The sequence below is a fragment of the Rhinichthys klamathensis genome, unplaced genomic scaffold, assembly GCF_029890125.1.
Source record: "Rhinichthys klamathensis goyatoka isolate OS25496 unplaced genomic scaffold, OSU_Roscu_1.1 h1tg000295l_1, whole genome shotgun sequence".
NCBI classification, from domain to species: Eukaryota; Metazoa; Chordata; class Actinopteri; order Cypriniformes; family Leuciscidae; genus Rhinichthys; species Rhinichthys klamathensis.
In genome coordinates, this window is record NW_026606814.1 from 727,401 (window position 1) to 743,753 (window position 16,353).

The 16,353-nt window shown below is 36.1% G+C and overlaps 1 protein-coding gene across 1 annotated transcript in view; it reads right to left on the reverse strand.

Moving 5' to 3' along the window:
• ceacam1 (CEA cell adhesion molecule 1) overlaps window positions 1–16,353 on the reverse strand; it is a 47,447-nt gene that overhangs the window by 1,682 nt on the left and 29,412 nt on the right. Inside the window, exons 8-19 of the mRNA XM_056269982.1 lie at window positions 16,133–16,279; window positions 8,575–8,686; window positions 6,295–6,597; window positions 5,010–5,288; window positions 4,624–4,887; window positions 4,262–4,531; window positions 3,836–4,087; window positions 3,181–3,456; window positions 2,845–3,096; window positions 1,369–1,641; window positions 1,033–1,284; window positions 130–405 (exon numbers count right to left, since the gene is read on the reverse strand). Of these exons, the coding sequence (XP_056125957.1) occupies window positions 130–405; window positions 1,033–1,284; window positions 1,369–1,641; window positions 2,845–3,096; window positions 3,181–3,456; window positions 3,836–4,087; window positions 4,262–4,531; window positions 4,624–4,887; window positions 5,010–5,288; window positions 6,295–6,597; window positions 8,575–8,686; window positions 16,133–16,279 (2,956 nt within the window). The remainder of the gene's footprint in view (window positions 1–129; window positions 406–1,032; window positions 1,285–1,368; window positions 1,642–2,844; window positions 3,097–3,180; window positions 3,457–3,835; window positions 4,088–4,261; window positions 4,532–4,623; window positions 4,888–5,009; window positions 5,289–6,294; window positions 6,598–8,574; window positions 8,687–16,132; window positions 16,280–16,353) is intronic.

Genomic DNA, 16,353 nt, shown 5'->3' on the forward strand with positions numbered 1-16,353 from the left:
CAGGCTAACCAATTATGCCATAGTTGTTCAAATTCGTTTAGTTTTTAGTTTAGTCCCCCTTTTGTGATTGGCCCCTTAATTGCTGCTTACAGCTATATTTTAAACATGTATGTTTTTTATATTACTTACAGATGACCACAAGACCATATGGTTTACTGGCATGCTCTTTCAATTTGTTTGTGGCGACGCACTGATATTGCCCATCATCAGCGGTCTTCAGATATTTGAAGGTCACAGTGGTATTATCTCCTGAAAATGTAACTCCATCTGATTGCTGGAAATTCTGGTTGTCTCTTAGCCAGTAGATTTTGTTGTAGGGACCCATCACATTACATGTGAGCTGCAGACTTTGAGAAGCCAGAGGAATGAGACGATCAGGGGTCACTACCACTGAAGTGATGGGATCTGTAGAGTGTACAGAATATTATATTAGTCCATCTCACCGTGTTGTAAATAATGTGATTATGTACCTTCTAGGGTCGCGTTTAACAGTAATCTTCATTGGAATTATCTTCATTTGAATGATTTTTAGTTTGTGGTCTGTATTGAATGTGATGCCATAAAAAATACATGTACTGCAACATTTTAGCAATAAATTACTTTCTATTGAACTGTCCCTGTGGGCTAGAAAAAAACAAACAAAAAAACACTGCAACAGTGTAGTCTGATTCAAGAACAACTGACTCTGATGAACCGGTTCTTTTTAGTGAATCAAAAACATATGATGCAACCAGTGTAGTGTGATTCCCCAAACAAATGACTCTCATGAGCCAGTTCTTTTAGGTAAATAAAAAACATACAGTACGACTGGTGTAGCTTGATCAAATGACTCGTATGATTCAGTAATTTTAAGGGAATCAAACATATACAGTACAACCAGTGTAGTCTGATTTCCAAAATAAATGAGTGGAGAGAATTTCTATATTATGTAAGCAAAATGTGCATAAGTTTTCAAATGATCTCTTTACATATGTAAAACAACAACAACAATTGGGTTAAAAAAAGATCCTGACAGGACACAAAAAGACCTACCTATTACAGTTAACTGCACTGAGGCGTTGCTGCTGCTGCCTGTGATGTTATTGACAGTCATGCAGGTGTACTGTCCACTGTCGTTTAGTGAGAGAGCTGCAGTCACATACACTGGCCCATCTCCCACTTTTGAACTATTGTGGAACCAGCTGTATTGACTTTGAGGACGAGAGACTGCAGTACAGTTAAAGGTCACATTGGACCCAGTCGCTGCAATGATAGGGCCTTCGACTGTCTGGTTCCATGGACCATCTGAAAGATGCCATTTACATTGAAAATTATTCCCATGAACAATGATTCAAATGGACATGTTATTAATATATCTGTGTTACTCACAGTTGACCATCAGGTCATAGTGGCTGGTCGAGTTGCTGACAGCGTTACTTGCTTCACACTGATAATGTCCATCATCAATGAGAGAGAGATTTTGAAATCTCAAGGTGGAATTGTCATTGGAGAAAGTGATTCCATTTTCAGGATACAGGAACATGCCGTTCTTCATCCACTGAATGTGCTCAACATCTCCACTGGCAGTGCAGGTTAGTGTGAATGGTTGGTTGAAGATTGGTTGCTGATTGCCCGCATTTACAATAACATCACTGACTGGATCTGAAATTTAGACAAAGATTTTTGGCAGATGACATAAATGGATAGTTCACCCAAAAATGAAAAAATCTGTCATCATTTACTCACCCTCATGTTGTTCCAAACATACAGTATGCATTTCTTTATTCTGTAGAGCACAATACAAGATATTTTGAAGTAATTCTCAATGTTTTTTGTCGCTACACTGAAAGTCAATGTGGTCCAGTGTCGTTTAGAACTCCATTGACTTTCATTGTACAGACTAAAACAGCTGGAACATTCTTCAAAATACCTTATTTTATTGTTGCAGAGAAGAAAAGAAGTCATACCTGTTTGGACTATGAGAGTAAATGATGACAGAATTCTCCATTTTTGGTGAACTATCTCTTTTAAGTAATTCTGGACCTTTCCTTATCACTCTATCCACCTTTTTTTTTTTTATAAGAGCGTAGCGGTCATTTGTAACTTGAATACGCTGATTTCACGCAGCTGCCATTTTGAAATCAAAAGCGAGGCTCTGGTGGGAAGAACCCCGGAAGTACAGATAGACAACAGTGCCTTGGACTACCAACCTGAATCTGCTGCTGCGATTTACACTATTGGATGTTAATATCCAATATAGGATATGTATACAGTTCGTTCCTGCTTCTTTTTTTACGTTCTGAATTATATATATATATATATAAAAAAAGTTTATTTATAAGTGAATTTCACTGTATATAGTCTAAAGTATGAAAGAAATGTATGTACATTTTTTGAATAACTAATTTCTACATTAAACACAACAATATGCCATCGCATTCGCGACTCTCCTATGATTAAAGGCGACACTTCCGGTTTTCTTCCCACCGGAGCCATTTCAAAATGGCAGCTGCGTGAAATCAACGTATGTGTGAAGCTGCTTCCAGTTATTTTAGCTGTACAAGTACAGTCTGTAATGCTGCTTGATACTGCGAACTGGTATTTGTTATATTATTGTTTTTATTTATTATCATAATCATAAACACACTGGCAAATAGTTTTACCATTTACTGCGCTGTTATTCTTCAAGTTATTTACCTAGCGGATAATGAACCAGAAGTCTTGCACATTCATAGAAAATTCTTACTTAAAAATTGCAAAGTTAAGTTGATATAATAACTCAACAGATGTACTTACCTGCCTGTTAAGCAACAGAACTGATAAAGTATTAAAAAGCCTACATTATTTGAAGGCCTAACAACTTACATTTTAAGGTTAACTGCACTGAGGCGTTGCTGCTGCTGCCTGTGATGTTATTGACAGTCATGCAGGTGTATTGTCCGCTGACACTTAGTGAGAGAGCTGCAGTCACATACACTGGGCCATCTCCCACTTTTGAACTATTGTGGAACCAGCTGTATTGACTTTGAGGACGAGAGACTGCAGTACAGTTAAAGGTCACATTGGACCCAATCGCTGCAATGATAGGGCCTTCGACTGTCTGGTTCCATGGACCATCTGAAAGATGCCATTTACATTGAAAATTATTCCCATGAACAATGATTCAAATGGACATGTTACTAATATATCTGTGTTACTCACAGTTGACCATCAGGTCATAGGCGTGGCTGGTCGAGTTGCTGACAGCGTTACTTGCTTCACACTGATAATGTCCATCATCATTGAGAGAGAGATTTTGGAATCTCAAGGTGGAATTGTCATTGGAGAAAGTGATTCCATTTTCAGGATACAGGAACATGCCGTTCTTCATCCACTGAATGTGCTCAACATCTCCACTGGCAGTGCAGGTTAGTGTGAATGGTTGGTTGAAGATTGGTTGCTGATTGTCCATATTCACCATAACATTGGTGACAGGAGCTAAATTTCATACCAAGAAAAAAAATAATATATATATATATATATATAAACCACATTTCCAACCATTTCAGTTTTTAAAAACACACTTTAGAACAAACACATTTGCTAGTTTCAGTTAAGCAAAGTACTGAATTGAATGACTCAGTACAGTACGACTGGTGTAGCTTGATCAAATGACTTGTATGAATCAGTAATTTTTAGGGAATCAAAAATATACAGTACAACCAGTGTAGTCTGATTTCCAAAATAAATGAGTGGAGAGAATTTCTATATTATGTAAGCAAAATGTGCACAAGTTTTCAAATGATCTCTTTACATATGTAAAACAACAACAACAATTGGGTTAAAAAAGATCCTGACAGGACACAAAAAGACCTACCTATTACAGTTAACTGCACTGAGGCGTTGCTGCTCCTGCCTGTGATGTTATTGAAGGCCATGCAGGTGTACTGTCCACTATGGTTTTTATTGAGAGCTGCAGTTACATACACTGGGCCATCTGCTACTTTTGAGCCACTGAAATACCAGCTGTATTGACTTTGAGGACGAGAGACAGAGGAACAGCTGAATGTCACGTTGGATCCCACCATGGCTACATCTGGACCAGAGGCTGTAGTGTTGATTGGGCCATCTAGTAAATACATGAATTGTGTTAACTTTCTGTTTCAAGATATAATGCACTATTTTTAACATTGTAATACACATAACTAACAATAAAGTACACAAAGATTTGAGCAATTCTTAGAATTCATACAATATCAAGTTTAGGAAACAAAGATGTTCTGGAAATATCTATCCTACTCACAGTTGACCGTAAGGTAGGCCTGGATGCTAATGTTGCTGACAGCATTACTAGCGGCACACTGGTACAGTCCGTCATCACTAAGAGCGAGTTTTTTGAAGCTCAAGGTTGAGTTGCCATTGAAAAAAGTGGTCGTATTGTCGGCGTACAGGTACATGCCGTTCTTCATCCACTGAATGGAGTCCACTGGCCCCACAACATTACAGCTTAGATTAAAAGGCATGTGTTCTATTGAAGAGCCTGATGGATTCACTGCCACTGCTGATATTGGGTCTAAATAAACAAACAACAATGTATTGGTGATAAAAAGATCACAAGATCAAGCATAAGAAATGTAGACAACCATATTTCGAGAGTGTTCTCACCAACTATACGAATAGTTTTTGTCACTGCAGCAGATCTGAGCGTGACTTCATTTTGGGCAACGCAGGTGTACAGTCCAGTCATGTTCTCAGTAGTGTCTCTAAGATTATAACTCGAACTATAGACATTCAGAGGATTGCCGTTGTATGTCCAGTAGAAAGAAGCTGCTGGTTTGGACTCAACAGAGCATGACAGAGAAATGGCCGAACCAGAAGTGAATGCCATGTTGTCTGGCGAGGCTGTTATTCTCTGGTTACTAGGCCCATCTAAACACATAAAACCAATTCAGATTGAGCTTTTGAAACATGTTATTGTCAGCTGCCCCTCCTTCACAATGCCCTTTGAAGTAATATGTAGTGAAATCAACACTTTGTGCTGTTATACTCACAGCTTATAGTGAGATTAATTTGAATACTCTCTCCATTGCTGATGTTGTTTACCACAACACACTTGAAGGGACCTTCGTCGTACCGCGTCACACCACTGATGACGAGATTTCGTCCATTGTTGCTGAGCTGAACTCTTTCTCCCGCTGTGACTGCAGAGCTGCCGTTCTGCCATGAAAACCACAGTGGCGTGCCTCTGGCGTTGCATGTGAACGTCACGGTGTCGTTATACTCCACCAGGTTTGTCTTGCTTACATCTGCAGTAACATTACTGACAGGTTCTACAAGTTAGCAGAAAATGTTTTAGTATAAGAGTTTCTGCAAGCTCAAAGCATACCTATTATCTACCAATGTATAGTAGACTGTTACTTTTCCCATCATCAATCCATTCTTTTATCTGCATCCCCTCAACAAAATCATCTGTAGTTCACCGACTTATTCATTGCAGAGTAGCCTACATGTAAACCATTGCTGTCATCAGACATCATGCTGTTATCTAAGCTTACAGGTTCATGTTGGTATAGTATAGGCTAATGTTATAAACAAGTTTTTTTGTATTTAAAGGGCATGAATGGCAAATATTACGCAATATAATTTTTAGCAGGGAGTGTAAGTGTTTGTAAGTGCGTAAGTAGCTAAAAGTATGTTGAACTGTGTGCACAAATGTTTGTTTTGAAATGTGTGTACAATGTAAAGCAAATAATCTTTATATGTAGTAGATAATTCTGGTAAAATAGCCAAAGATTTACTTAATTATTCTATTCTTTTTTTTTCTGTCTGTTGTTTTGGTTTGCAATGTTTTTATATATTATTCCATCATGAATATTTATGTGAAATTTCAGTGTCCGTTAAACTGATGTTTTGAATGTTAAACGAATCAGTGGTCGCATTGAAGGAACAGTCTATAAAACTGTGGACACAGATTATCAGGCCAATAAAATACATTGTTTTCTTTTTGCATAGAATTTAAGAAACATTTGATACAAGAAATCTTCTTATTTAGATCAATTTAAATATTTGCTTTATGTGGTAACATCTAAATTAATTGTTTTTATTCAAGATAAAAAAAATATCATTTAACTTCACTGAATGAACTTAAAAAACATCAAATTCTATAGCTTAATTAAGGTAATCCTTTCTTATTCTTCTTTTTTTCTTATTTTTTTTTCTTTATGTGTAGGCAGCTGATACAATAAAAAAATCTTGGCATAAATTCGCTAAATACAAGTTCTGTGAATATCTTAGTTTAACAGTGTGTATAGGTAAGAGGGTCTTTATTCAACTTACCCTGAACATCTAATGTAATATCTGCTCTGGTCCTGTTTGGACTCAAGGCCTCCAATACATACATGCCGGAGCTATTCAGAGTTACTGACAATAAGGTGAGCTGATATGTAGTGATGTTTAAATCTATTCCAGCTTGGTGGCTACTACCCGGGTAAATGTCTTGATTTACCCATATGAACAATGTACTAGACCTAAACAACCAGTTCCCAACTATAATGTTGATGGGGTCCTTCAAACTTATGGTGACATTGCTCCCGACCGCCACAGGGTTTTGTGATGGAACCAGGGTCACTGCACAAAGACCTAGGAGAGGCAGGAGAGTCAGTATCATTTTAAACATAGAAAACATTCAGAAAACATTAATATAAAGTAAGAAAATATTCAACTCTCATTGTATTGTGATGGAAATAAGTCTACTGATTTACATGTAGCCTTTGCATATTCGTTGCTTGTTTCCATAGTTGTGGTTTTTATATTTAGTATGTTCTAGCTTGTAGAAGTAAAAAGAACACATAGGCACTAGTGATGTATGTCTCGAGACCGGTCTTGGTCTCGAGACCGGTCTCGAGACCACTTTTACGTGGTCTCGGTCTTGTCACGGCCTTGACGGTCTTTGGTCTCGGTCTTGTCTTGGTCTCGGACCTCTCGGTCTTGTCTAGGTCTTGCTGTCTCAGACCGACATAGTGGTCAGGGGATTGAGCAATACAATACTAGAATATCCACGACGATATCCGCAACGGATTGAAGCGCGCGTCCGAGTGAAGACAGTGCGGTGCGCGCGAGCCACGCGAGAAAACACTGTATCCGCGCCACTGATCGCAGCGGCAACGAGCACTTTGATCACTTGATTTAAAAAACACATATCATGTACAGTTTTTGATATATTAATATTTAGTAAAACACATATCAGTGACATGATGGGTTTTACCTTCATTCAGGAGATTTTGGGTAACTGCACAACTGACAGATGACTTTGAGTGCACCGCCAACGGTGTGTGTGTGTGTGTGTGTAACCATAGCGACAAAAACGACCAACTTTCGGATCCTGCACTTAAGCCTATAATTTCGTTTTTAAAAATATAATTATGTATTTAAAAGTTGCAGAATGGATTCATTTGGAGACTTCGAAATCAGCAGAGATAGGCAGGCAAATGCAAAACAACATTTGACAAGTTATTGCTTAGTTTCAACACTAATGTTTTTTTCCCCTCCGGTCTCGACTTGGTCTCGGTCTTAGTCTCGACTTGGTCTTGGTCTCGACTTGGTCTGTCTTGGTCTTGGTCTTGGTCTTGTCTTGGTCTCGATACCATCTGGTCTTGGTAGTGTCTTGGTCTCGGTTTAGGCGGTCTCGACTACAAGTCTAATAGGCACTATAAAGTGTAATGAACAGCATATTTAATATGTAATTATTATGTGGATCACCCTCTAATTAAGCATTGCTATTGCTAATGTAATTCATTTTCTGTTTATGTGTAATCTGGGCACTTTAATCTAATACTTGATTCTGGCATTTTGGGGATAATGTCACTGTATCCACAAATGTACATTTCTTCAAATATACAAATATATATTTCTTGTAATACTAATTATAGTCAGAAGAACCTGAGAAAAGTTGAATATTCAGCACTACACTATAACAGAATTTCACACTTCAAGTTTTTGAAAGTAAAGGAAACATCTTACAATAAGGTTTTATTTGTTAACATTAGTTAACTACATTAGTTAACATCAACTAAGATTAATAAACGCATTAGAAGTATGGTTTGTTGTTAGTTCTTGTTAAGCTCAGCATTTACTAATACATATTTAAGATTGAAAGCTGTAAAAATGAGTTAATGCACTGTGAGCTAACACGAACATAAACATGAACACCAACATTAACAAAGGCTAATAAATGCTGCCAAAATATTTTGTTCGTTGTTAGTTGATTAGTTAATGCAGTAACCAATGTTAACAAATGAGGCCATATTGTAAAGTGTTACCAAAATATATATAAATGTAATTTAAAAAGTTATTTGTTACAAAATACTACTGATAATTTCTTAAAATTGACCTTCCTTTTATACAGAATTTGAAGATTACTAATGATTTTTTTATTTTTTTTAAGTAAAATACAGATTTAATTAAAAAAACTTTGAAAGTTACCTGCTGTCAAACACAATGTTTGGTAAATTTGTAAAACTGGTACATTTACAGTAACAAATGATCTCCTTTCTGCATTGTTCATAAAAAAAAGAAATTAGAACTCAATTGAAAATGAAAATACAATTGAATAAATACCTGGAATACAGATTAAGGTGAGGAAGTAGAAGGCAAGTAATTGATGTCCCATTTTGGAAATCCTAACTAGAAAATACTTTGCTTCTTCCACGGATTTCAAATGAGTCTGAAACTAAATTCAGTAATCACCATTATACTTTCATTCTACCAATGTTTACCTTGTTATATCAATGACTAGGTTCTCCAATGAGAAAGCATGTGACAAAAAGGTACACCCCTTGTCATCATCACACACATGCATTTTGAGTGACGGTGTTTGTTGTGGTTGACTGTAATCTGGAATCAGACTGCTGGTACCCAGCTGACATTCAAGTCACAAATCGAAGGTCAAGCCATATGTATTTAAATATTTCCTGGTGTGGTAGGAAAAGATTTGTAGTTATTAAAAATTGTGGACTATCAACACTAAGAGTTGATATTAACATGGAGAGACTCATGATGACAATTCAAGTTTGCTGTTTTCATTCGCACCTTCCAACGTTGTTGTCACTCCTGGTTTCAAGGTCTGAGTATTTACAGTATGTTTTCATAATATATTAAACTTCTATCTCAAGTGCAGGATGTAAACCGAACAGAGGTTTGATGTCATTGAAAAGCTATGTTTAACATTACAACATTTTGTTTGCGTTCTAAAAGATTACTTCACACTGACATGAGTTTTTGTGCAGTAAAAATAGTGAAAAATCATGAATCACTGTTTGTTTTGCGATTGGCTTTTCGGCTGACTTTCAAGTTCAGCACTGACACGCCCAAGAATGATTCTCATAAAGTTGAATAAGAATACAACTTTAATAAGGCTTAATAAGACACTTTAATAAGAATAAAACTTTTTAGATGATGCATTTGATCAGAGCCTATAATAATCAAACATAAAAAATAAAAAATTGGACATGCAAATCATGAGTACTGGTGTAAGATATCCATTCATTCTCTTGTCCCAGGGTGACAGGGATGCTGAAGTCTATCCCAGCGTCTCGGGACGTAGGCAGGGAAACCCCTGGAGAGATGGACAGTCACAGGAATGACACACATTCATACCTTCACTCACATCTAAGGACATTTGACAGTCTCCAATTCTCTTAACCTTCATGTCTTTGGATTGTGGGTTAAACCAGAGCAAACCCACATTAACACGAGGAGAACACGTGGAGCAAACTCCACTCAGAAAGATCTTCTGGCTCAGTTAGGACTTGGACCAAGGACCCCCTTGATGTGAGGGGACACTCCTCTAGTGCGATCCTATTAATCCTCAATCAGTCTTTGGAAATACCATCAAAAGACAACTCATATTTATTTCAAATCATATTTATATGTAAATATACCCCCAGATACTGTACCACATCATTTGTTTATAGTACATATTTAACATAGCCTATAGGGTATAAGACAGGGTAAGGTGTTCCCCAGGGCAAGATGACCTTCATTTTTTCTCTTGACCACAGAAGTCAAACATTCTCAATTCAGTCATCACTCATGATGAATGGCTACGCTAATTTTTTAATTTCTTCTGAATATCAACATTTATTCAGTCAAAACAATTTTGAGGTTAACTGATCAATTTTGTCTCTGGAAAATAGTGATCTATGACATTTTATTATTTTGAACACAAAAGTTTTTTTTAAAGGGATTTGTGGACACATTAATGTTTATAGATTTGAATTATTTAAAAATGTAAGTTTTTATTGTGAAGTGAAAAGATCAAATTAGAAGATTTAGACAATGACAAAGACTGCTCAAAGACTTGCCCATGATAGGAGGCCATCTTACGCCAGTAGTGATGAACTTACAGTAGCTATATCTAAATATATAACAATTTAAAAGTAGCTACACAATGTGGAATCTTCCCCCATCTTACACTATTCAGATGTTAGCAGCACCACAATCTCAGAAAGAAGTAAGTTTATGGGGTACTACAGCTTGTTGCTGCATGGGGCAATGCTCTCCAAAGGAACACCTATACCTCTAAAGAGTGCATAAGCACTTTATTATTCAGTATAAAGCATTTTTTCTTGTTTTAGGCATAAACCCCACAGATTTATGTTAATGTAGTAGAATCTTTTGTTGAAGAATGAAATATTTTCTTTAAAAGAGTAGTTGTAAAAGTGTTTAAGGAATAAGAACTGGTTCTCGGTTCCCAACCCTAACTGCCGTTTCGATTGTAAAATGGTAGAGAATCTATTTAAATATTTGTGTCACAGTGCTTTAATTGTTCAAAATTATTTTTGTCTGCAACCCCTCCTGCTACTCACCTTGAGCAAACAGATCTGAGTTTCTCTTGTATGTGCACCTTGATGTTCTTGTGTTTTCTCTTGTTTTTATTTCAGTAAACCACAGTTAAAATGAGAATCAGAGATTTAGCTATATGATTTGTGAATGGTGTAATGAATAAGCTAAGAAAATATTGACATAAGTTACTGACATATTTGCATGATAATAAAAATATAGACAGTGAAAATTAGGCAGTCATACAGGTTTTAAACGACATGATGATAAAGTTATGATGACAGTATTTAAATTTTTGGATGAACTATTCTTTTAAAGTCTTCAAGGCCGGTTTCTAATAAATCAATCTGTAAACCTTCTCACAGATAACCAGTAAATAGTATGCTGCACCCTTATTGTGTGGTAACCACAAAGTCAGTAAACAAAGTCAGTAAAATGATATCCAAAGAGGGACAATTCTATCTTCAATAAGTGATCTAAGAACAAATAATACCAAAGCCTGTTTTTTTTAAGCTGGGTTGGACCAGCCTTACCTTTAATGCTGTAATGAACAACATTGTCTGGAAATATTTGTCTACTTATGTTTGCATTTATATCGCAAGACATCATTTGAGACAAAGGCATCTGTTGATTCTATTTATCTGTACCGTAGGAGAGACACTCTAACATTTCAAATGCTCTATGCCTATAAATAAAAGGTTTGTTCTGTAATGCAAACACCGCAACAACGCTAACTCACTCAAGGCTGGACGAGTATATTATACTACATGGCTCTCTGGAATGCTCGATTCTGATTGGACCACTTATCATCGAGGTAGCTGAAACCATAGATACCGGTATGTATATGGCTGAAACCGGTGCAGTCTGTATTACACGCGCGCTCCCTTGTTTCATACAATCGCAACTGGCGCCATCTTGCGCCTGGGTTATTATAGTGAGAATCATATAGGCTTCAGTTTTCAGTAGATGGAACATTGTTGAAATGTTCGTCTTGTTGTTAGGCCGATTTTCCTAAATGTTGTAAAGTGTTTTATTAAGTGCGTAACGTAGCTGTTTGAGCATAAAAAATATATGCAAGGTTACAAAACTTAAAGTCCACTCCAAAGGGAGATATTTTAACAGAATCCCCTTTTTAAGACCTACAATGAAAGGCTCGCATGGACTACAACGCGATTTTTCCGGATTTTATGAAGTCATAATCCTCATTTAAATAATCTCTGCCCACAGAATATGCAAAAAAGGGGATGAGGCCTGGTTGAGCTGCATAGAGAAGACATTGCTGTCGTTATGTCAAAGAGATACTGTTTTGTCCACCCAGTTTCCAAAACTCATTTGTAAGGCTAAATTTATTTTAAACACTGTTCCTGAACATTAAAACCCAAACGTTTATCTGTGTGCTGCACATTTTATGGAGAATATGTTTACAAGGCTACTTCTGTAAGATCTCGCTTTTGTAAGAAGGTTCACCGCTCCTTAGGAAAATTAACCATGGTTTAGTGATCGATTACGGTCTGTTACTGTATTATAGTTTTCCAACAAATATCACGATTAAATGGTGGATCGTATTAATAATGTAGCCTATAAACAATTACAAAAAACATCACTCTGAAATATCCCGTGAAGTCTGTGCTTGCAAAGTCTGTGCATAAAATCCGTTCTGCAAGATCCTCTTGTTCGTTAACATTGTCAGGGTCTGAATCAGCTCGAATTGGTTTGAAATTGACGCCACGCCATCATTAATATTTACACCAGAGAAGAACTCGCAGTTATGGAGGGGAGAGACATTTCTCGAATACGCGCTAAACTGCAAATTATAACAACAAACTGGGCCAGCTAACCAGTCACAGCACATTTGGTATTTCGAAAGGAGGGGCTTCATCGAAATCAGCGTGTTTAAGCCAGAGCTCTATATGGTTCTGGGTTGAGCCAGACTGGGGAGAGAGAAGCTCTAAAATTGTAAAATATGTGAAAAATAATGTTTTTTTTTAACAGTCAAGTATGAAAACATATTCTAGCCCAAAAACAAAATCACGACTTCGTAAAAGGTCTTTATTTGTCTCCTTTAATGTACGTTTTTATAGGCCTACAGATAGCCTAATGTATGGCCTAGCCTATATGGGCAATATAAAAACAAATAACTTAAAATCAAATAATTTTTTTATGTCCACGTATTATTTTATCTGTTTAAAAGCTTCAACAATTCTTATTCCTAAGGCCTACTTCTTAAAGGCTAGTTATCAAATTTAATCTGATTTCTCAAAATTGGGGCTCTTGAGAAAAATTCTGTTGCTATAGCCTATCCTGTGGGGAAACATAGGATGGGATTGACACATGATAGTTATGAAAGTTGTTTCGATTCAGTAAGTTAAACAGTTGTATACTGAGTCCTCCAAAAATACCATTATTCAATAGTGCCCTCTAAAGGCAAAACTGATGATGGCACCACACTTCCCAGATCCCAGACAAGCAACTTTTTGTTTTTTACATTAATATGGCTGGAATTGAGCCCAATGATCAATAACATTGGGTAACAGAAAATGTTGTTGTGGTATTTCTCACTTCATAAACAACAGGTGGCAGCAGTGGTTAATTTGTCCTTGCAGGTCTGCAGCTCTGAACTATTAGTGTGGAGACCTGAAAGCCGATCTACTCACTGATTCAAAGCAATGAAAGTCTAGGTGTCAAAGATTTTCATCCAGGAAAAGATTTTTAGTGAAGCATGTTTTGCTAGTGGCCACAATTTCATCAGGAAGTTCAGACATTTCATTAGAAAGTAACTTGACTGCATACTGTGCAGTTATTTCTAAAGTTTCATAATGATCACAAGGCACGTATGCTAAAATTGCATGTCTAAACAATTAGTATTTGTGTACCCATCGTCCTCATTTCATGGGGACTGTTATATAATGACTTCGGATTATTATCAAGCAGGCTGTAAAACAGTACCCTATCAAATACAGTTTGTTTTACAGGAACATGGTAATAACCACCATAATATAATAATATAACTACAGAGTTGTTCATCTGTATTTACTGTATGTTTCGTATTAAGAACAGTTACACAACATTTAACTTCTGTAAAAGCTAGCAATGAATTTAGAAATAAAGAGTTCTGTCATATCACTACAGTTGAGAGTTACAGGCAAGAAAGGAAATGCTTCAACATATTTCTCAGGGGAAAAAAGGACGAAGAAACAAATGTCAAGTCAGTGCACATGCATGTCATTTTAACTGATATTAAAGAATTAGAAGACCTTTCACAATATGTTAATATATTAATGTGAAAACGACCTTCTTAATATATCTTGCCATTTCTTTTTGAGTATGACATGAGAACAAGACTCATGTAAAAAAATGTTTTAACTTAAGTTTATTACTGAAATAACATTATGCATGAATAAGGCATACAATATACCTTGTATATTGGTCAGAATTCATCCATGATACTTTTTAGGTCACTCGTCAACATAAACACACACAATCAAAGTTAAAGTTTAACTCATTACATCTGCCTTGATAAATCACTATCAGTTGTGGTTCTGTTATTACACCATGAGGGGAAAATAAAGTATGTGACCTTATAAATATACAAAAGAGCTGAAACCCAGAACCAAAAGGTAGAATGAGCAAAAAATGAACTCTTTATTTGAAGCAAATTAAATTCCTCTGTCAAATGTCATTGAAGTTTACATAAATTATAAATAACAAACATTAGTTATATCACATTCTTTGGTAAAGATAATGAACAAGTTAAGCAATCAGACAATAAAACTGCCATAGAAATAACAGCCATATATATATATATATATATATTATTTTTTTTTACCAAAGCTTATACTGTTTATGACAAGAATAAAATGTTGCCTCCTCATTTCTTTTCCCTGTGTGACATTGTGTTCAGGTCTAAAGGTGAATTTAGTCACGAAGCCTCTGTTTTAATAACCCACTATCACAGTTCTTTTATTTGCCCAGTACAAGAAAGAAAGAATGAGGATGTATCTGATGGTTTCTGAGAAACTTTGGTGTGGTAGCTAAAGATTAGCCTATAAATATAAAACATTTAGAGGAAGAATGTGAATAGACGGTTTAGATAAGAGTAATAATCTACACATTAGCAGAGCACAGTCCTCTGATCTAGAACATTATCAAGTGTGAATCACAAGTTATAATTAAAAGGCACTGGGGGTGCATATTATGCAAACAGTGGATATTTTATATGATGTTCAGTCATATGCTATATAAAGGCTTGCTGTGGGAGACCGGGGATGGTTGTAACAAGGACTGAGTTGTAATACAGTCAGTTTAATCAAATTACGTACAGGGATGAAATCATACATGGCCACCATCCTATTGAGGTGACAGTAAAAGTTGTAAGTCTCTGTGTAAAAATTGAAGATAAATTTGAGATAGAAAAATCAACACTTCACTTCATAATTTGTTTTGCGATAAGGTTTATGTACTGTATGTTAATAGACAGAACATGTTTCATCTGAATCCGCAGCTTCTTGTTTGACTGGAACTGTCATCTCTGAGCTGGGAAGGGTTGTACAGAATAGGACATTGTATAAGCTGATATTTGACAACTGTGAAAGACCATGTTTTATGTATGTGTTCAGTCATTTATTTCAGTTCATTTGAATGAAAATAAATAAATGCATGTGCAAAATTTGAACAGATATACATGCTTTCTCTATAACGTTGCACCCCACGTATCCTGTTACAATTCACTCCAGTAGTATGTTGTAATGTCATTTTGAATGTGACATTATTTTTCACAATAGAGAGATTTCAAAACAAGTTGTAAATTTTTAAACAACATCAATTCGTATCAGATAAATCTGGGAACATTGTATCAAAATTTAAAATAGCCCTGATCAACAGATGTTGAAGCAAAAAGTGTTAGCGCCCTCCCCTGTCTCCCCTATCATAATTATTAAAATAAAACAATTACACAGCCTGACAGGCCATCTTGCATTCAAAACTATACAATTTTTATACATTTAACTTACACAGCAACATTCAGCAAAATAAAGCTAAATTAAAGAAATAAAACAATGTGGTAAATGTGCAATATGTGGAAGACTCAGTGCAGTAGATTTCAGTGTCTTCACTTCCTCACCTGCGCAAAGGAGAGTTTGATACCTGAAGGGAGATGTTACACAAGCATATGATAAAAGAAAGCAACCAAAATGACTTCCTTATTGTTTTACTGCATGGCTGCAGGACAGAATAAATAGCACTTGTTTTATTATGCATTACAGTTTTATTGCAGCTAAAGTACACATATGGTGTTCTACAACGGGATGGGCTACATTTATTATATGAAACTGCTCACCTGACTTCCATAGGGAGGTGGAGGAGCCTTTGACTTGGCTCCACGTTTTACTTCTGCATACTCTGTACTAGGCTCACTTCTATTCCCCAGAATCACTCTCCCTCCACCAGCCTTCTGAAAATGGCTGATGTCTGCATAGTTCAATTCCTACAAATAGTCAATTATTTTTGTTAAATTACAAATTTATACACAATGATGATGTCAATTTAGATAAAAAATGT